This window comes from Camarhynchus parvulus, chromosome 6 (genome assembly GCF_901933205.1).
Source record: "Camarhynchus parvulus chromosome 6, STF_HiC, whole genome shotgun sequence".
Lineage (NCBI taxonomy): Eukaryota > Metazoa > Chordata > Aves > Passeriformes > Thraupidae > Camarhynchus > Camarhynchus parvulus.
This window is the reverse complement of record NC_044576.1, coordinates 13042232-13064103: the sequence shown is the minus strand read 5'-3', so window position 1 is coordinate 13064103 and position 21872 is coordinate 13042232. Positions and strand designations below refer to the sequence as shown.

The following is a 21872-nucleotide window of genomic DNA, read 5'->3' as shown; positions in this document are numbered from 1 at the left end:
GTATTGAGGCAGAATATACAAACCTGAAGATATGATTCTGGCACGCCTTCAACCTACAATTTTAAATGCAAAACAAGAATTTTGCTATTTAGCAGCAGAAGTACCAGTAAAGCTGTTGATGAATGAGCTGTAGCATTCAAAGACTCCATCGGCCAATCAAAAAGACCTTTTAAGTTTGATCAGCCACTAGACAAGCTAACACCAGAAATCCTGAATCCAAAAACAGAGTAGGTACTTTCATTGAAGTAGGAGATAGTATTTTCAAGGATTATTCAGAAAAAACAAAGACAGAAAGTTCTCCACAGATCATGCTCTAATGAAAACTACATGTGGTAGTGGTAACAGGGGAGATCTGAAACAAAAATTTAATTAATCCTATACTTGAAAGAGGCAAATTCAGGTGTAGGTAGCTCTAAGAATGCCATAATCTTTATGATAACGGCATACTGAAGTGCAGATAGAGAACAGAATTCATACTTCATAAATTAACATGCAGAAAGATCTGGTGTCAGCGAGTTAGAAGAACATCAATCCCTGCTCTTACAGAATTTCATACTGATGTAAGATGAGTCAAGTCCAGATTATGTGATTGGATTCTTGGCTTGTCTTCCCTGGCACTGCAAATTGTTTGTTCATCTACTCCTCTTCCAAACATAACCATGGGCTTCTGCTGAGTCATGTAACTCTCTGAAGTGTAAGATGCCTGCACGTTGGACTCCTTGTATGGAAGGATCCTGTCAAATAGTGAGGATCACATTACTGACTCCAGGCTCTGCAATCTTTGCACTATGATTACCATTACAAGATCTCTGCTGAGACTGACATCTGTCCCAGCCCTACTGTCTTCTCATTTTTCTCCTATATCTGAATGAAGAAATAAGTAAGGTATATCTTGTTACTCAGGGCAAGGAGACTCTTGAACACAAAATAATCAAAATATATTTAATTAAATTCTTCATATATGTATTTATCTATTTATTTATTTGTTTTTCCTTGAGTAACTTTCCTGTAGAACACAAGTTTTGGTGGAAAAAAATCCATCTTTTAAGAACTATTGAAAAATTTAGATCTTTCTAAAAAAAAAGAAAACCAATTGAAATGAAAACAGATTTAATTCTCTGCAGAATTTTGTTCATAAAATGAAACAAAAATTACACTTTCATGTCTCAATTTTCACAAAAGATCATTTGTCAAAAGTTAAAATTTAACATCAGTAGAACTCAAAATGTGCAACCTCACACAACAGGGTAAATACTTTTTTTCTGTGGAACACCAAAAGCAGTTATTAGCACCCAAGAGTTTGCAAACTATGTTTTACTCATTGGAAAACTTATTGGCTTTGTTCAGAACCAAGTAAAAAACAGTGTTTCTTGTCAAAAACAAGACAAGATACAAGAATTGTTAAGAGTCCATTATTGATGAGAAATATTAGCATGTCATCTGAATATTTGGGAAACATGTCCCACATGTTGGAAAGGACAGTATGTAGTGCAAGCCAGAAAAGTACACCCTGTTCTATTCAGCAGTGCATCTTGCTTTTTCTTATCCTTCTGCTGTCTCATCGTGTGAATTATAGTCATCTTCATACCCTGCAATTCTAAATAAATACTGTATCACTCCCTTGCTGCTGTCCATCTTGTGATTGACTGATCACAGAGAACCTGGCAGGCCTTGCATCTTCTGGTAGATCAGGAATAATTCTAATAGAGCTAAAGCATGAATACAAGGAAAAAAAATAATCCTTGGACAAATGCCTGCTAATGAAATATGCTATCAGTTTGTACCTATGGATTCACCACATATTGCTCATGGAACAGGGATAAGCATCATCTCTACATTAGGCTCAAAACTTACAATTGTTTTTATTCTCTTCAAGAAGAATCTTTGTCCTATCAGCCAATAAAACTTTACTAGCTAGGCAAATATTTATCTTGACTTACAAATTACTGTCCATGTGTCAAGCTGCTATTTTTACTTAATGACCAATCCCACATGGGATCATCTAAGTATGACAGAAGCAGGGCTAATCTTAGACTAAGCTATGTCCATTGTTAGAGTCCATTGTTAGATGGCACACCTGATGGCTCCTTCTGGCAAGAGTTTGCTCAAAAACAGAGCCTCCATTTCCTGCTGCCAGTCTTCCTCCGAAGCATAGGGTGATGTAAAATCTCTCTCCATACTGTCAGGCATGCTGTGTCAGGGAACACACAGCACCATGGAGTGAGAGTGAAGATAATGTCAGGAACGTGGGAACGGAGAAAGGAACATGCGTAGTGCAAGCAAAATCTTTTATGCAAGAACGAACAAAGGAAATTGCATGACAAAGATCAAAGATGCTATAATGAATTTTTGGTTTTCCTTCAGCAGTTCCTCAAAGTAAACAAGGTCTGCATTCCAAATAAGTTCAGAAGCGTCTGAAAACTTCAGATTATTTAAAAAATATGGTAGCAGAGATACTTCTCTGCTGATGCAGATAAACTCAAATTACTCCTGCCCTCTCATATAGTATACCCTTTCTAAACCTCTCTAAATTAGACAGCACTAAGGCAGTTATGGTAATTTCCCCACACCTTCTTTCTGTCTTGTACCCCATTTCACTCTTCTCTTGTTCTTGCTGTGCATCTACATTCTTAAGCAAAGATCAGAAAATCTGAAAATTGGCCTCTGAAGGGGAATGACTATGTCAAAACAACATTTAGGCTTATATTTAGGACTTCAAAATGTAGATCTCAAAGCACTTCTCAGCACAAAATGTAATAGAGTATAATAGATTGAGAATACGGTATTTTCATTTTCTGAAGGGAAGAACTATAGTCACGTAGTAAGTCAGTGGCACAGTCAAGATTGGGATCCTTGCCTTGCAGCACTTTTGTTTCCCATTTTTGCCTAGGTAAAATTTCCAGTCAAACTAAAATGCACACAGGAGTGTTTGACCAGATAACACCAGACACATCTTACACACTAATAATGCTTTCTCCACCCTTCCTTTTGAGAATAATTGTATTGTGCTAACAAGATCTGATCAGTATCAGTGAAGCATGTCTGTGTCAGATAGCACACATTATGCTTCCTAAAATCTTTGATAATAAGTGAATCACAGAATTACGGCATTCAATATTAAGTAAAGTATCATAAGGAAAGATATATTAAAATATATTAAAAATATATTATAAAAAATGCTAAAAGAAGTTGGTGAATAGTCTCAATCACTGAAAGGATGACTGAACTTTAATCTATTATAAAGTATATTATCAACATAGTTAAGAATTTACATACTGAAATAAATGTATTTATGATTTCTTAAAAATAAATTAAAACTTCTCCTCATAAGTTCTGTCCAACCCTCTCCTGTCTACTATAACCCCAATCAAAGCAACAGTACAGCATGGACACTTGTCTTGTGGCACTTCAAGAACCTCATATGGAGTTACATGACAACAATCTTGTCTTTTCATGCAGAACATAAATAATTCATGAGGTTGTGTTTCCTGGCATACACAAATACCTCAGAAGGTTCTAGATAGTCAGTACAAAACACAAAGACCCAGAAAAATTGTCTTGTAAGTTGCTTCTGACTTCCAGACTGATGGCTGATCCACTCTGCTGGACCCACACTGATCTTATTAAAATCTAAACATCTCCTGTTCTAATTCAATAGATTTTCCTAGCCCGGGAAATAGAAATAGGTTGGCTGTCCTGCTTCCAGTTCTAGAAGTATGGAACTTATATTAGTCACTCATATTAGTGACTACTAATGTCACTGCAAACCCAATTAAAGGTATGCACTTATTAAATATGCTAGGGGTCCCATGGAATAATCAGATGATGGATCCACTATGTTTGATATTTTCCATATTTCTCCTGTCTTTATATCAAAATGCATCAAAAGAAAAAACACTGCCATACGTAAAGCAAGGGCTTTCATTCTGGGGGCTTTTATATTAAACTGTATTCCACTTTATATGTTGAAACAATATTTTGGTCTGTTGTATACTTCAATGAGCACCTCCTTATATTTACTACAATACCTTCAGATTACATAAAATGTATACGATATGAGCCAGAGGATTTATTTTTCTCTCAATCTGAGGAGAAATATTCCAAATTGGTGAACACATTTTTTCCTTGAATTTTCCTTGAATAAAAGGAGACAAAGAATAAGGATAAAAAAGAAAATAAATTATAACTAGAGTATTACGTGTACAGGATTTACATATCAAATTTTTTAGTTCTGAAGTAATTGGAAAAGAACATGAATTACGTATCAAAGTGTCTCTGGGATTAGCATGAGCTGATAGTTTTATGCTGTTGTTGTTTCAGTATTAATTTGAGACCTTGCCCAAGAACATCCACACAAACTAGCTAAGAGTCAAAATGGCAATCAATTTGGGGGACCTATCCCAAAAAATGGTACTAAAAACTTCCCAGCATCAATGAACTTCTCAATTCTACAGCTGTTTTAAAAAGCTTCCTCCCAAAGGCACATTTAGAAGTAAATTAAATGCAACTTTGACTTAATTAACGTTTTAAATGATAATGAATACAATGTAGATTCATAGAAGGCATTTACATTGCGTTATAAAACTGATAAAAATTTAATAACTCTTTGTTAATAAGTTATGTCTCTCCAGACCCATAAAGCCTAAGGCAGTCAATGCTGTAGTCTAGGGTCTAATCCAGGTTCCTAATGCAGGTGGTATAAGGAGGCAGGAGACTGACTTGACACTTGACATTTGCTCTAAGCCTGCTCTGGATCAAGCCGCTGCTTGTTCATAAATACTTTACTTCATATAGTAAAGGTCAGAATTTGGGCTCAAGGCAGGGCTATGACAGAAACGCTCAAGCTGAAACCGAGCCAGCTCTGGCATCTGTCGCTTGAAATAGCTGGAAAGCAGCAGAGAAGGAGACCTAACTGGCCAGCATCTGTCCCACACCAAGGAGGTAACAGGAAGAATCTGCTGCCTGGTGGTAAGAAACTGTCATGGTGAGTTTCGTGACAACCAGCCACACTCAGGAACTAAAAATGCAAACATAATTTCCATGTCACCTTGCATAAGGCCCTCTGCTAAATTCACTCCACAGGATGCAGACAGCATCTTTCCTAGCTTGTACCCATAAAAGCAAACCACTAACCAGTCCCTTCCTGTGACCCTGGCAAGAATCACTACTCAGCATAAAGGCCTAAAGAAATTAAAAGCAGACTTTTTGATCTTTCCTTCCCCCACTATCCCAATTTTTCAAAGATTTCAATGCTAAACTTAGCAGTGCCTCCAACCCATGATGATGTGAGAGTTCATCTCCTTGTTACAGACATCACAAATTGGGCAGAGCTTACTCTCATCAGCACAGGGGTATACACTGCATCACAAACCTCACCTGGAATAGTGCATGCCTCATTATTTATGTTATCTAGCAATGAGCCAGGCTGTCTCATTTTTACCATTCTACCTTCTGAAAACAGCTTAATTTGGAGGGTTCTGGGTTTTTTCCTACTACAGCATTTCTACATCTCAGTACTCACCTACATGCTCATACTATGCCCAAAAGAAGCTTAAATAATTTAGCAGCACTCAGATTCTATTAAAATATAGAACAATAAAAGATTCATTTTTTTGTCTTAGAGCATAACTACACAGTTGAAGTCACCTATTGCAAAATCCCTATTGTTTCCTGTCACTTTTTCCCTTTTGCAATTAATGTTGTCTCTTCAGTGTTTGAAGAGGAAATACAGAAGTCACAGTGCACTCACAGATGTGAAGTGATGGAATAGATTCTTGGAGTCTCATGAGGCCATTTACCAGCCCATCCTGATCACTGCTTCTATGTCACTATTACCAGTACAGAGCAAAGTACAGTTGGATCAAGGAGGGTATCACCTCCTTGAGGAGGGCTGGACATCAGGAAGGCAAGAAAGGCACACAAAGGGTTGGCTCAGTGAAACCACTGTTCCAGCAAGCAGTTCTTGAATGCTAGCTAAGACTGTGATTGCATTTATTGAGTCAATTCATCCCATTTTCTTTAGTGGAAACATCTGAATGCATCTTTGTCTGGTTTTATGGGCTTTAAAACCCCACTGCCCAGTTTTAGCAATACCAGCTTTCTCAACAGTGGTTCATTCTCAGAAGATGGCTAAGGAAGGTGATTCCCCTCGTGCCCCAGTAGCAACTGTTAAGATGTATATGCTTGATTTCTTTTTCAGTGGTACTGGACTTGTATCTTAACTGAGTTATCTAAAATAGTGTTTTTTCTTACAAATTGGCAACTAAAATAAAGACAGGTACCCATTTTTACATTATTTTCAGTATTTTGAAAGGGGAAATAGTCTTGCCAAGGTATTTCGAAGAAACATCAAGAATACAACACTGAATGCATGGAAACCAATCTAACCGAAGCAAAAATCTGTCACCCTAAAAAGGACAATATCTGGAACTGGTTTTACATAAATCAGTATTTCACACACAGTTCCTTTCATGGGCTTATTATTTATATTCTCTCTGCCTTTGAATTACCAAGAACTTATCTAGCACTGTGTCTCATTCTAATGTTCCATTTTCATTAATCTCACAAAAAAAGAAAAAAAAAAAAAAAAAAAAAAAAAAAAAAAAAAAAGAAGTTAGCCTATAGCACAATTGTCCAGTGCACAGAGATGGGGTCATTCCATAGAAGTAAGCTGTAAAAACCAGAACAATCTAGTTATAATCACTTATTTAGGACCTTATGCCATTCAGAAGGGAGAGCATCTGTCTTTCCCAATTGTTTTTATTTCCAAGACCCAGTTGCCTATTTATTCCCTCATTCTCTTCTTCCTCAAAACATTAAAAGCATATTATTGTTTCTTTGTGCAGAACAAAGATGAGACAGCGTGACCACACAGAGGTCAGTAGGTTGTATAAAAGAGAAAGGATTTATGCAGCATATGCAAAAGTAAGATTTCCAAGCAAACAGATCCACTTCCCTCCTGTGGCCACTGCAGAAGTCTCACAGCTCAGAAAAGGTGTGTAGAGGCAGAGAACAGTGGTACTACCCCACCTTGTCATACTCAGAGCATTATAAATACAATGTAAATGTGATGATATTCACAGCTGGATGAGCATCTCATAGTCTCTAGCTACCACAAAGTGGTTTACACATCCTGTGAAAGGAAACCCATTGTTGCTAAAGGGTGAACAGAAAATTCTAGCACTTAAAGTTGTCTCTTGAGAGGTCACATACCTGCCCTTCCTGCACCTCAGCTCATGCATGACAACTACTTGTCTTCTCTAGGCTACTACAGCAGGACTAGAGAAGTAATAGGTTAGAAAAGCAGAGGACACATCCTCTGTAGAAAGCAGAGGATGCTCTCTCGCATTCTAGGAGAAATAGAATATGCTGGCTTTTCAGCCAGTATTTCAAGAACCTGGGACTTAATAATTGTCAACCCATTTAGAAAAGCCCAAGCCTATTTATACAACTGATGAGTTTTAGATACACTGACCAATGTCTGTTACGTATCTATCTCTCTGGATAAAACAGTGAGTTATTAATCATTCCAACTCTCAGTATAGAATCTGTCTTTTTCAGTTGTAAAGACACACAGGCAGGGTCTGAAGTAACAGGTCAATGAAGAAGCTGGAGCTTTTCTTGGCCTTACTTGCTAAGGTTGGTCCCATCACCAGTTATAGTTTCAGCACAGTTTACCAACCTTGGTACCCAAAATGTTCACCTAACCTTGCAGAATGTGATTTTTGGTCCTTTGAGAAAGATTCAGCAGCTAACTTGTTTGTACAGAATAAAACATGTGCTGACACTAGAAGATTATATGGAATATATGGCTTTAAACTTGGTCTGGCACAGAGGTAGATACATGCTTTGCTTCTTTCAAAAGTTACACTTTTTCCAACTTTTCTTAGCATGGTCTTTCCATGTAAGATATCCAAGAGTCTGGGCTGAACGCTAAATTCAAAATGTAGCAATAACTATTCTTTTCTTTTGTCACCAAAGCAAAAGTCTTCCTATAAAGCTTCTCAGAACTACCAGTGCATGCCAAAGCACATTTTCTTACAAGTTCAATTAGATTCGTCTGGGCCTAATATCAAGAATATCCTTGAAAATTTAGTTTCCCATGGCAGCAGGCGCAGTAACTTTAGGAAAGGTTTCCTTTAGGAACATGAACTTTTCATGTTCCTGAGAAGCACAGCCATATGGTGATGGAGAAACACAGAAAATAAATGGTTCAGGTTAAGATTCTGTCTGTATCAATTAATCATTTGAATGGCACCCCCCAAGATATGGCACAGACCTAAGCAGAAATATCACACTTGCTAATAACATAATTTCAATGCATAAACCACCCCAGGTTTTTCAGTGGCTAAGTGCTTCTCTTCACTCTGACTGACTTGAGTCTCCAATGTAAGAAATTTGCTATTCATGTAGCAATCTACCAAATACAGCTAAACCTGTAAAAATGTAGATACAAAAAAAAAAACCTTAAAATTCTCTTTCCTTACATTTAGAAAAACTATCAGTATATTTTTCCAGAAAACAGCCTATAAACTCAAAAGCTCTTTTAATGTAATTATACCTAATCAAAATACCAATTTTCATTTGCTGAAAGTAGAAACAATGTAATAACAGGGACACTCATTCACAGAGGAAAATATACTGCAAGTGTTACTTTCTCTGCAGATTATACAATTAGAAAATTAAATCCTGTGTGCACCACTGAATATGTAAATTGACATCTTCTACTCAACATCCGATTTTTAGAAAGAGCACTAATTCTTACAAAACCTACTTATTGTTTCAAGAAGCTCCATACAATGGTCTGTGGTTTTATTTATCTTGGAAAAAAAGTCCGCTTTTATAATCAAAAGTTTAAAAAAAAAAAGGAAAGAAAGAAGTACATTAAGCAATTGTGGAAGCAGACCAGCTCAACTGGGGCACCATGACCAAAGCAAGCCCTGTAATAGTATAATGACCTTTAATGAGTGTCTGGGGAAACAATACAGTCGTAGCATAAAAGACAAAGGGCAAAACCCATCATGGCTCCACTGACACTAATTTAAAATGATTTTCAGAACAACTAAAGAATGTAAGAGAGGTAATCTGATCCACCAATCTGACCTCACTTTGATTCTGGGGCCCTGCTGCTGCCATTTCTAATTGTCAAACACTCTACATTTCACATCTGCTCATATTTAATGAAAAGCTGACTCTCCCCACCATTCTCTGAGCTAACTAGCTCTGTCAAGATGGGCATCGTCCGACCCCTGTGCACTGCAAAGAAAACACACTGATTTCTATTGAAGCCCTGCCAGTGCAACGTTGTGTGCATATATATATATATTAATTGGAAAAGAAAGGCTTATGCTGCTTTGCAGAGAGTGTGAATTGGTATTGATTTTCGTACTTATTATTAACAGTCAAAGGTGACTAGCCTCACAAGGGGAAGACTGGGATCTCTTTTGATTTGAAGGAGTGATGAAGTGGGGAAAAGGCCCATGAAGGACAGGATGCTAAAAATCCTCAAAGCTGTCAATATCACTTATCCTTCAAAATATAACATAGCTCTAACATGTTTCCCAAAAAGCTCTGGCTTTTGTTGGAAATAATACCATTATTGTGGAGGGTTTTGGCTCAGCAGGCAACACAATCAAAAATGTTTACTTTATCTGCCTCTGTAGAGTCTTAAGTGGACTTGAAAGCTATAGTAAACCTACAAATTAGTTTTTCTTTCCTTGCCAAACAGTGCTAATGGCAGAAATTTTACCCACTTGCAGGGGACATACTAATTTATCCTAATCTGGTCACTGTTAACACCAGCGCCAGGGTTCAGCAACAAACTCTCTGTACCAGTCTGTACTCTACAAACTCTACCAGGCACGGTGTTACTGAGGCTGTTACACTGTACAAAAAACTGCCTGCAGCAATTCTCAATACAGGAAGGTTTCTTGTTTGCTTTTCTTAACAAAGAATACTTTACTACATTTTACCCTGATAAAATTCTCGTTAAAGGATAAAACATCCTGTGATTTACAACATGACTTAAAACTAGGAACCATCCACCTTATGGTGATACATGAGTTGCCAGCAAGTAGATTGCTAGGATGTTCAGAGTGCTTATACACAGAGAAGATGATTTTTGGTAAAATCTCCAAGAAATCCTATGAGAATATTTTTAATTAATATGGTTTTCAGACAAAAGAAATGTAACAATTATAGAATTTTGATATTTGTGACTGGAAAAATAGTTCATAAGTCAAAATAGTTAAAGCAAAATCATTCACCACTTGGGCTACATACTGCAATATGGTATCAAAAGACAATCAGGTGCATAATCTAAAATCTACATTAGTCTTCATAGCAGAAGACACTTTTGTCCAAAATGACTTGCCTTGGAAAATGGACATGTTTCCTGACCCAAACTCCAATCTATTCTCATAGCTGTAGCTGAATAACTTTATAGCTTTCCTTTGCCATTTGGGTAGGGAAAGGAAAACAGCTCCTGTCCCAAGACATAGTTTTGCCTGTTAAGAATGACTAAAGAGGACAAGAAAATGAAACAAACAAACACACAAAAAACCATTTAACAATCTTCCTCAGCTGATGACATCCCACTGATAATCCAAGCTTTGGAATCCCTACAGCTTGTCCGAAGAATTAATGGCCATGCAGAATTGTTCTAGGTTCTCTGTCCTTTCCCTCTCAACTCTGATCTTTCAAAAGAGCTTTCAGGGCACATTCCAGAATGTTACTGTCCTATGGAACAGACTCGAAATTTAATTTCTAAACATTTGTACCAGGGATTTGCACCAGCCTAGTTTTTTCTAAAAAGGCGCTACAAAAAGTACAACCGATTTTACAAAAAGTACCATTTCAGTGGCTTTAGTACTAGATGGAAGATCTTGCTTTACTGAGAATGAAGAGTTACAAACAAAACTAAATGCAAAAGTAGCAGCATAGAATAGAACTCCAGCTACTACATTGTATACTGTATATTTATTCACTGCCCATTGTATGGTGCTCTCGTGCCAGTATTATTAAAGCTACCCACTTGGCACCAGTCACAGATTTAGAAACAGATCTGGTCCTCCACCAAAGCACTTATTGCTTAATTAATGACAATTTGTATTGCATGAATTAAATAGAAAAGATGTCACCATACTGCACGACTAAGGTCCTAAAGGCTATTGCAAGAGGATGCTTCAAAAAGAGCACATAAAGCAAAATAATGATTTAAATTTTTTTGAATTAAAAATAAAACCAGAAATATAAATACAGAGCTGTGATCAAATTTGGGGTTGATTTTTTGAAAAAGCATCAGCCCAATAAAAACTCACAGAACTACAATGCACGACACAAGACAGGGATGATACCACAGACACCACAAACATGGAACAGCATGTGTTGGTGTTAAAACTTACAGGCACGTAAACTGGTGGAGCAATCATTAACAGAGACAGAAGAAAGTGGGAAGGCTCTCTCAAGGGTGTCCATGTTACTATGTACACTGCCTGACATGCAAGAGCAGTCACGCTCAGAGCGTCCGCAATCAAAACAACATGCCAGTCTCATTCTCTTGTAGATGGACATCTTGGCTATAACCATGTGTTGGATGGGAGGAGAGGAAGAGCAGCAGGTTAATGGCAAGGTTATATATATAACAAGGCAGCTGGAAGGTAATTTAAGGGATTTAATACAGGCCTTAGTTAATGTTAACAGTCTTGACCCAGGAAAAAAAAATGCAATGACATTATTGATAACACTTTGGCTGTACATTAAAAATAGGGCAAAAGATTAATTGCTCTTTATTTCTGTTCAGTCTTAAGAGGGTGACCGCAGTCATGAGGAAAAATTACTGTTTACAGTCAAGTGTTTGGATCAAAATAGAACACAGTAAAAGCACAGAATAATAAGAATATGCTTTTCCCTTGGCACAATTAATACCACTGGATTAAAATGAAAACAAAAGTTGCTAGTCCATTAGGTATTTTGGCCTATCCTGTTTCCTGTAAAAATCAGAGATTTCTGCATATATAAATATATGTATGTATGTATACACACACAGAAACACACATACAAATATATTCTTACATACACACACTCATACACACATATGCATTATGCATACACACACATATATATATAAATCTATTTATTCTTAAATGTATTATAATAATTTTTCTGTATTAAACTGTGCCAAGGAACACCTTTACTGCATTTAAATATACATTAATAAAGAGTTATATGATATTAATAAAATTTTCCAAAAAATAATTTTGCTTATATTTTATCCTCAGGAATTCAAATTAACTCTTGACAGAATACCAAAATTTGCCCATATAAGAGACAAAACTAAAAATGGTAAATATGCTCGACATGAGGTTCAGTTCACAAATAAGGCATCACCAAAAGCACACAGAGCATTGGTCCACTGAAACATGCTGAGCCAATCACTGGCATGGTTTCTGCTCTGGATTCAAAATTCAATCAGGAACAAAATAACTGAATGTAGAATTAAGTGTTAGTTCCAAAACAAGTGCCAGGTCAGACAGAACATCTATCTTTCAGTCATCTGAATGTCCTTGTTATGCATTTCTAGAAATATAGAGCATCCTATTTTATAAATGCATGTATAATTACCATCCTGGAATTTTGTATGTTATCTGAATCAGTTATGTCTAGGTCTCAAGGAATCCAAAGGCCATTTAGATTGTTTCACATGCTGCACTGAACCAACTTTTGGTAATGGTTTAGATTGAACTGACTCATTTATACTAAAAACAAAACAACACTGACAGGCAAAAACAAAACCTTAAAAGCAAATGCAGAAAAAAGGTAATGTTTCTCTGGCCTGTACCTTCAGTTTAGGATGGTTTTTTTTGCATTATGGTAATGACATTAAATTTAAAAGAATTTTTTTTTCCCGTTTCTTAATCCCACAGTCACCAGGAAAGAGGGATTGAAATCACTCAGATGGGTCAAGTCCTGTTCTAAGGCCTTCATGGCTTGCCATACAGTATACTTGTCAAGCAAGGGTAACATTATGATTGTGGAAAACAGGCATTGAGGGAGATGAATGAGTGATCTCTTCAGCAGCGACCCCATTCCTCTAAAACTTTGCTCACATGACTAATGCCATGTTCTTTTAGCATCCTAGTAGAGTTATCTTACAGCTGTTCAGAAATTCATCATGCAGCGTCAGGCTTGTTCATTGCATAGTACATCATTCCTCAGAGCTTGGCTTTTAGTAAGAAGGTTTCCACTGCAGCTTTTAATGCATACACATTCAAACTACACAGAAAATTCAAAACAGCATTTTCCCATGTTTTCCCTCTAACTCTTCCCAACACATTCTTTAAAGTTGAAAAGTTGGACAGCAAAAGAAAAGTGAAATAAGTTACCAAAAGTGTAACAGTCTTTCCAGTATGCCTTTCTTATTTTTTAAGGAAATTAAAGAAAAATAAAGGGTATTTGTGCGACACACTGACAGTAGGTGAGGTTAAAAAAACAGGCCCATTTTGCTGTAATTATAGCTGTTTTGAAGGACTTTTTCTGATCAAATGCTGTAGCAAAACACACTGCTCAGAAATTCCCAACTGCTACATCATTGGTTAGTAACAGTCCCTGGTTTTCATTTACTTCTGGCCATATCTTGTCATTAGTCAATAACAGGATAGGACAAATTTATGGAAATTAAAAAGAAATCATCTTTAAGGGCAAAGAAGGCTAGGAAGGAAAACTTTTTGTACCATTTTCATCAGACTTAAACCAATAAAGTTGGAAATTTAAGGCCTTCTCTTCAACAGGGGAAGGACATGATGGTGTTTCTCAAAAGCAATACCCTTCAGGGACTGTTTTTAACTATTATTGTCAGTTGTTCTGGAGATCATGCATCATTTGAATATTTCACATCATTAACATGCAGGCAACAGGCCTGGACCTGGAAATATAAGCAGCAGAAAGGACTTGCCACAAGGATTTTAACAAGTATATAAGCAACTGCATATCAGAGCAATAACTTTTGGAAAGAAAACATGCTGTTACTCTTCATTCCTTTTATACAGTCAGTTACATTCACACCAAATACAATACTTATTTCAAATAAAACAAAACACGCATTATTAGTAGGGATGACTAGTGACAAGATCAAAGACAGCACAGAAATGATTTTAAATGGTTCAGCCACACACATACCATTTTCTATAAAACTTCCATAAACACTGACAGAAAATGGGAATCATCAGAGAGACAGGGGGACCTTAAGAACAGCTTCTGTGTGTGTGTGTGTGTGTGTGTGTGTTAAATTTATTTGACACCTGTAGGACCTGCATAAGAATCAACTTATTTCTATTCCTAGATGTGTTATAAATGTTGAATAGAATTGTAATTTGATACTGGTGAAAACAAAAGTTGGGACATAAAGGAAACTACTTTCCTATTTTCAATTGTATAATAAATAGGAAAGAAAAAGAGAAGACAGATCCTTGTACTTTATATGATGACAATCATACAACATTTGTAAAACTAATCAGTAAAAATATCAGGGGAAGTTTTTATGGGCATTAAGTTAAGACTGCTTAAATAATTTACAAAACAAGGCACATATGAACTACTCATTAAGAGCAAAAGGAGAGCAAAGTTTCTTTCAATTGCTTAGAAAGTAAATAAATACTTCTAGAAACTTCCAGATGCAATTTTTCTCAGAAGGTAGTAGCCTTCCTTTCTATAAAAGAAAGAATAGCTCCCCAGATGTCTAAGCTTCTCACAAGACCTTACTTCTGATCTCAAAAAGTCAAAAAGTACACTTAAAATGTGTAGATTGTCTGGATCTGAAGTGTTACTTAGAGGTCACAAACGGTAATGGGAAATATTTCCAGCTGCAAAAATAAGCAAAGGAAACTGCAGATTATTCTCTACCTAAAATGTCAAGGAACAGCTCCTTTATCTTTTTCTTTTATTTTTTTTTTCTTTCTTTAAAGAAAGCAGAACAAAGTATTCCTTCTTTTTTTTTTCCTGATTTTTCGTAAATCCCGGGCTGTGCCCCATATCCTGGCGCTGCTCCCGGCGCTTTTCCCGGGGCTCAGCGCAGCCAGGGTGGAGCTCCGAGGACATCTAGCGGATCTCTCTCAGGCAGCAGCTGCTCGGGAGCAGGAACGGGAGCCTTCCTGACCACCCAATGGCACAAAAAGGTATAAAAAGGTCCCAAGACACTTCAGAATTGAAATGCACAGTGTTATTTCAATTCGACAAGTTCTCATGATCCAAACTGTGAGTGAAAACTCATCAGCATTAAAGGCGACCAGGCTGGAGTGATTGCCTGCCAGCAATGCTGGTTAGCATCATGAGACTGACATGCAGACAGGACTTCCCCCAGCACAGTTTCAGTTTCCTGAAAAATACAGCAGCGTACCTTAAAGTGTTGGTGAGAATTTATTCACCTTAACACAACAGGAAAATCTATCTCTCCATTATTTAATTTTTACAAGACAACTTCAAGACTAGCAAGTGAGCTTGCTCACTCTCTTGCAATTTTTGCCATCAATGACAACTGGCTACTTGTTTGCTCCAATTCACAAAATGCTGTTCTATGTAAAAACTGAAAAAACAGCAGAAGATCTGAGTGGACATCTTGCCCTATTTTAGTAGATATAAGAATGATTCAGGTTTTGATGTAATAGCACATTTATAGACCAATTCATTTTAATTTTCAAATCTGATCATGACCTTTCCTTCATTACCTTGCAGAAGACTCTCAGCCAGTGTACTCTCAAAGCAAACTACATTTCTAAACAAAATTAAGCTATTGGGGAAATGGAAAAAACCAAAGCAAAACTACATGACCTTTTCTTTTCTAGTTCTTTCACAGCATGAAGAACTCCTTTACTTATTTATTACCATTTAAATTAATTTCTTCAGTTCAGAAAGGTCTCAACATAAGAACAGATTTTAAATAAACACATTGCTTCAGATAAATCCAGATTACTTCTAGTATTTTGCCTCAAAGTCAATAGGATTCACCATTTCATCTATAGAATTTATTTGTTTTACTGCCGATTCTTATCATGCTGACCAGTATCACAATCTGCTTTCGCCTGCTGCTTCATCTTTCTGCTGTGTCATTCTATTGGCTAAAAATGGATGTTTGAAGAAATTTCTGTTCTATCCTTGAATATTTTCTTCCACAACAGGATCTCAATACTTCAGTGTAGTTTGCAGGCTCCACAATAAAATAAATAGCAAATAATGATAATGATAATGCAGGCCACCATAATTTCAAGGAGGCCAGAACTTTCGCAAGAGCATAAATTATTCCTTCATTCTTTGCAAGATCCTACAGTGTGTATAGCTGAGAGGGGGAAAATATCTCAATCCTGATTAAGACCTGAGGTGTTCCACACAATAAATTCAGAATATCTGGTAAAATGTTGAAGTTGCATGTTGAGGCCTCCTTTACTTAGAATAGCTGCAGCTACACAGTAAAGTTACAGCCTCAATCCGCCACAGCAACGCTGCACTGCAGCTACTCAATCTCCCTTGCTCTTTGAAAGAACAAGCCCATATAATCCCAACACTGCCCTCTAACCAGTGCATTTCTTTGCAGCACTTGTATTTTTAAGCAACAAATTCTTTCCATGTCCCAAATGCTGTATTTACCATGAGTGTACACACAAAGCGGCTGATGAGAGCCTTCATAGAGACTGCACACTTTCAAGTGGTATGACCTAGATTGACATGAAGTGGTCCATAAAGCTCATATTCTAGATATAATAATACTGTAAAACTTTACAGCTAAGGCCCTGGAAAGTCAGTGTGTGTCTACTTATGTAATTAGTGTCAAAACAAGCAAGCTCAGGAAAATAATCACTGCAGCTTGTTTCCTGTTGAAGGTATCTCTGGGTTAAACATTAAAAACCACACTTTAAATTCACTGTCTGGCTTTCTCCCATAACACTTTTTTCTATCATTGGGGAGAAAAAAGTTAGATAAGGACAGTAAAAGACTGCTGCGCTACTCTTTGTGTCAGCTGTGCAATGGAAAGGACAAAGTACTGAAAACCTAAACAGGGACCTGAGAAATGAATTGTATTTAACCAGGCAAAGAGTGCTATAGTAGCAATTACCCCAGCCTAACCAATATCCCTAAAAATTCATGAGATATCCCTAGAATAATTTCAAGGCAATACTATTGCCAAGATCTAATTTTCACTTATGGATAAAAAATAAGCTTATGGAAAAAAAGGGGCAAATAGGTGGAAGAAGGGAAAACTGCTGTATTTTCTTCAACGTCACCCTAATCTCCATTGGTGGGAACAATGAGAAACTTGTGGGTATGACGTCACTTCTACATGCAACATAAATAAAGAAAAGAACCAAAATACTGAACAAAAATACTCTCTGCTAGAGAAAGACAGGTTGGACCGCACTCTGGGCTACAGGGAACCCATTTTTACTCACAATAGATCACTATCAGTGTGCAGTTAAAATATAGTAGGGGCCGTGTTCCAAGGCAGCAAGAGGAAAAATAAATCAAAAGTACGTCAATTGTCATAGATTACAAGAAATTCCTTCAAACACATCAATGTACACGTGATTTGTCCCCTCTGGGGTTCAACCCCCACCGTTCACAGCAAGCACTGTCACTGGAAAAAATACATAGAGAATTAGACCATAGCTGTTGCACAAAATGAAAGAAACAGAGGAACCGGTCATCCAGTTTAGAGATTTCATCCCAACGTGGCAGCGTTTTATACAAATATATACATATATTTGGCCTCTTGCTGCAAAAACTACAGGTAAGTGGAATAGGAAAGAGATTGAAAACATTAAAAAAAATTAACAATCTGCAAATAAAATTTCCACACAAGTATTTCTTTGGACAATATGCCATTAGCACTTATGTGTTATTCAGAGTGGGATGGGTAAGGAGAAAGGGATGGCAAAGAAACTGCAAAAGGAAAGCAGGATTACATGAATTATCCTTGGCCTTGTAGAAATGTACTGATCTGCCCTGAATTATTAATATAAGGCCTAACGAGTTTGGACAAATGGCTATGTAGGTCAGACTCACGTTTAGACCCAACAATACCCCAAGCTAATATTCAGAAAGTATCTAAACTGAAGTGCAACCTCAGATGCATTATTAAAGAATGTGAGTTAAGTATTATGGGAAACTGCATTAATTAGAACCACCATAATTAAGTTTTCCATTTCTTTCACATCTAATTCACCTGAATGTGTCAATATTTTTATATACAACCTTTCCTTTCATCTTACATATTTTCCACATTTAGCTGCCTTTAATTACTATGCTACTCACTCATTAAAGCATGTATTTGTCATATAGAACTATACAGATGCATGTGCATGCAGTGTCAAAAATCAAATTGGCATAGTGATGTATTACATGTTGACATCGTAGTTGACAGTTTTCTAACTCAAAAGGGAGAAAGTTTTCTCAATTTATGCTTTGCTTTGGTTAGAATTGCATTTATAAGACCAATGATTTGCATCATTTGCAGACGGATAACATATCTAAGTTTTTTCAAAAGTGATTAGTGATTTGAAAGCTAAAACATTTTATGTGAATAAAATTCTGCACTAAAGACTTACCTGAAAAACAAACCCAAACACCAAAAGCAGGTCCCATAAAAGGGATTTCAAAATTGTCAACAAAATTTGAGAAACAAAAATCATTAATTACTATTGAAATTTTTCACTTCATTTTTTCTTCTGACAGCTCTTTAAAAGAAAAGCAATTGCTTTATTTCTAATACTTGTGAGCATGCTCCTCATTGAAAGCTCTTCTCAGCTCTCCTACAGGCTGCCTGCTACCGTGGTATCTGTGACCCCTTGTGTGTCTAAGAAACAGGAGAGAGGGCAGACTGAGGAGAGGGGAGATGATGAAAGGGAAATTTAAGATGTTATTCTCACTGACCATTACTCTTCACCTGACTCAGAGAATTCCCTCCTTAGTGTTCAGTGCTCATTGCAACAGCTCTGAGAGCCACCTCTTCCTTCTGCCTCACTAACTCAGTCTGTTTGTTCATCTGCCCAACAAACTTTCATTTATTGGACTGATATGTGTGACCATGCCATTTGTAACCCTTCCAACTGCTACTTACAGAAATTGTTACTCTTGCCTCTCCAAGGCCTTACTGCTGCTAATATCCATTGTACTGGCTGGGTCCTACCCTTTTTCCTCCCAGGCTTCAAAATACTGAGAAGGTTACCTTGATTCTCATTAACATATAACAATAAAGGGCTCTTAACCTTTATAATGTGAGTTCCTGATTCCTATCTTCTAGCAGATGACAATGAAAAGTGTAGGTCTCATGTTAAACTGAGAGATCTTTGGGATTTATTAAATTTTTAAGCAGGACATGTTTAAAAAGCATACACCATGTGAAGGAGGAGTATAGAAGAAAATATAAATAAAATAGGGATTTTTTTTCCTGACAGAACCAGATAAAATTAAGCAGGTAACATATTTCTCTTTAACTGTTGAGTAATTTTGAAAAAAGATTTCATGAGAGTCACAGGCACCCTGAGGCATCTGCAACTGGCTTTACCAGAACTTACTCAGCAGACTCATTGGCTTTGGCAGCAGTTCAAAGGTCACATTCTCACATGGATAAACTGTTCTTGAACAATTTTTTTCCAATATGTTAGGCAATGCATACATTCCTTCCACATCAGGCATGCTTTCCATGTGCTTTGCTCTCCTTGTGGCTACTGGGAAGATAAATACCATTTTCTGTCAGTTCCAGCTGCTTTCTCCCTATCATACTATTGTTCCACACTCTTGGTGTTTTGGAGGAGAGGAGTTTTTTAAAAAATCTCCAGTGATCATTTTTTTTCTTTGGAAAATGATCTTCAAGACTTCATCCATTTCAGGTATTCCAAAAGGCAGAGAATGTTCAGCTTAGGCTTTCCTCCATCCTCTGTAACAGCGCACTGATAACGCAGACTGAAGCTATAAATAAGAGAGCTTTTACCCTTTTAAAAGTAATAGTAAAATAGGCATGATCAAACACTTCTGAGATCTCTCAATTTACCTAATCAATACTTTTAAACTGAATTATCTTTTTCATGGCAGAATACCATGGAATGCACATAAATATTTATATATTCAATGAGAAATTGATTCCTAAATAATTTTGCTATTGGTATTACAAATATGCATGGGTCAAACACATCTTTGGTCAAAGTGTGGTTGTGATAGCTCCTGAAAAAGGTCCTTTCAAAGTATAAATGGGTAAAACGTTGATCACTACACATTTGTAGAAATTCAGATGCAGTCTCATCTCTACTCAAACACTCAATTATTTCTTCATTAAAAACTGTCCAAACAGTTTAAGAACCTAATTAAACTTAATATTAGCATTACAGCTAAAAGGATATATGTAAGTGGGGCTCATATTTAATTTCCTCCAGACAACCCTTTCCTCCAGTAAAACTGTTTATTTATTTCAACAAAAAAATATTTCAACAGCTATATAATAAAATGTAATTCCCTTGTTTCTTCTCTTGCAGAATCTGCGTGTTATGAATGAGAGAAAAACTTCACTGTTGGCTAATTCTTAACTCAGAAACCTCCAGAGTTAAATTTAGCTTGACTTAATTCTTCAGGTTTTGTTAGCATTGGTCTTTAATTTACTTTTTAATGAAGACACAGGTGTGAGTGGTGTGAAATGTAACAAAAACATATGGACTTCAGAAACCCAAACAGCACTTACTATGTTGCTGTGCATTTATTTCTTAGCTTTTCTGTATCGCTGTGTAAAACATGTAAATGCATGTACAGGTATTCTTCAGGGCTGAACAGTTCATGAAAAGGAGAGGAAGGGAGGGATAGAAATATTACTTACGCCGTTTGCAGCCACATTTTTTTATCCTTTTGGGATCCGTGATGTCATCATGACAGGCCTTGCAGTAAAAATATGCCCTGGAGAGACAGAATGGAAAAACTGACACATTTCTTAATCCATATAAATGAAATTAGTCCCATATTTCATCTTGTTGCAGTGACCAATTAAGGAAACGTACCAAAGCTAATTTACTTTAATCTTTGCAAAGGTTTGGACATTTAAAGTAGGAAATATTTGCTGCAAGATCATCAATTTCAAACATAAGGCTCCAAATTAGTATTTCCTTTAATACACTTTTATTTGAAAAGTAATTGGAAGAATGTATGATAATTATGTCACACTGTATTAGTTTATTTGTTTCTCATCTTAGAAAAAAGAGCATCTAATGAACTTAATCAGAAAAAAAGACTTTTTGTTTTTATCAGCTACCAGGGTGTTTTTTTAAAAGATTGTCTAGCACCCTGTGCCAATTTTTCAGCTTGGACATTTGATCATTACTGTATCATCAATACTGTACGTTGATCTTAAATAGGGGTAGAAACAATGACCCTGGGAACTATTGGCTTGTCAGCCTCACCTCTGTGCCTGGAAACATCATGTAAAAAAATCCTTCCAGAAGCTGTGCTGAGGGACATGGAGGACAGGGAGGTCATTCAAGACAGGGAGCACAACTTCACCAAGGCAAAATCCTGTCTGACCAACCAGCTATGATGGAATGACTACATCAGCAGATAAGGAAATACTACAGATGTCATTTATCCAGACTTCTGTAAAGCCTTTGACATGGTCCCCCGCAACATCCTTGTCTCCAAACTGGAGTGATGGATTCCATGGGTGGATTAGGAATTGGTTGAATGGCCATATCCAGTGGGTAGTGATCAATGGCTCAGAGTCCCACCAGGCACTAGTAACAAGTGATGTCCCTCAAGAATCTGTACTGGGACCAGTGTTATTTAATACCTTCATTAATGACACAGACAGAGGCATCAAGTGCACCCTCAGCAAATTTTCAGATGACACCCAT

General features: G+C 36.8%; 1 protein-coding gene across 12 annotated transcripts in view; it reads right to left on the bottom strand.

Moving 5' to 3' along the window:
- KCNMA1 (potassium calcium-activated channel subfamily M alpha 1) overlaps window positions 1-21872 on the bottom strand; it is a 402729-nt gene that overhangs the window by 80607 nt on the left and 300250 nt on the right. For 8 of the 12 annotated variants that reach the window (XM_030950724.1, XM_030950723.1, XM_030950725.1 and 5 more), the window contains 2 exons: window positions 20849-20925; window positions 11403-11576 (listed from right to left, as the gene is read on the bottom strand). In XM_030950724.1, coding sequence (XP_030806584.1) covers window positions 11403-11576; window positions 20849-20925 — 251 coding nt within the window. The remainder of the gene's footprint in view (window positions 1-11402; window positions 11577-20848; window positions 20926-21872) is intronic. The other 4 variants (XM_030950726.1, XM_030950729.1, XM_030950727.1 and 1 more) reach the window with 1 other exon arrangement.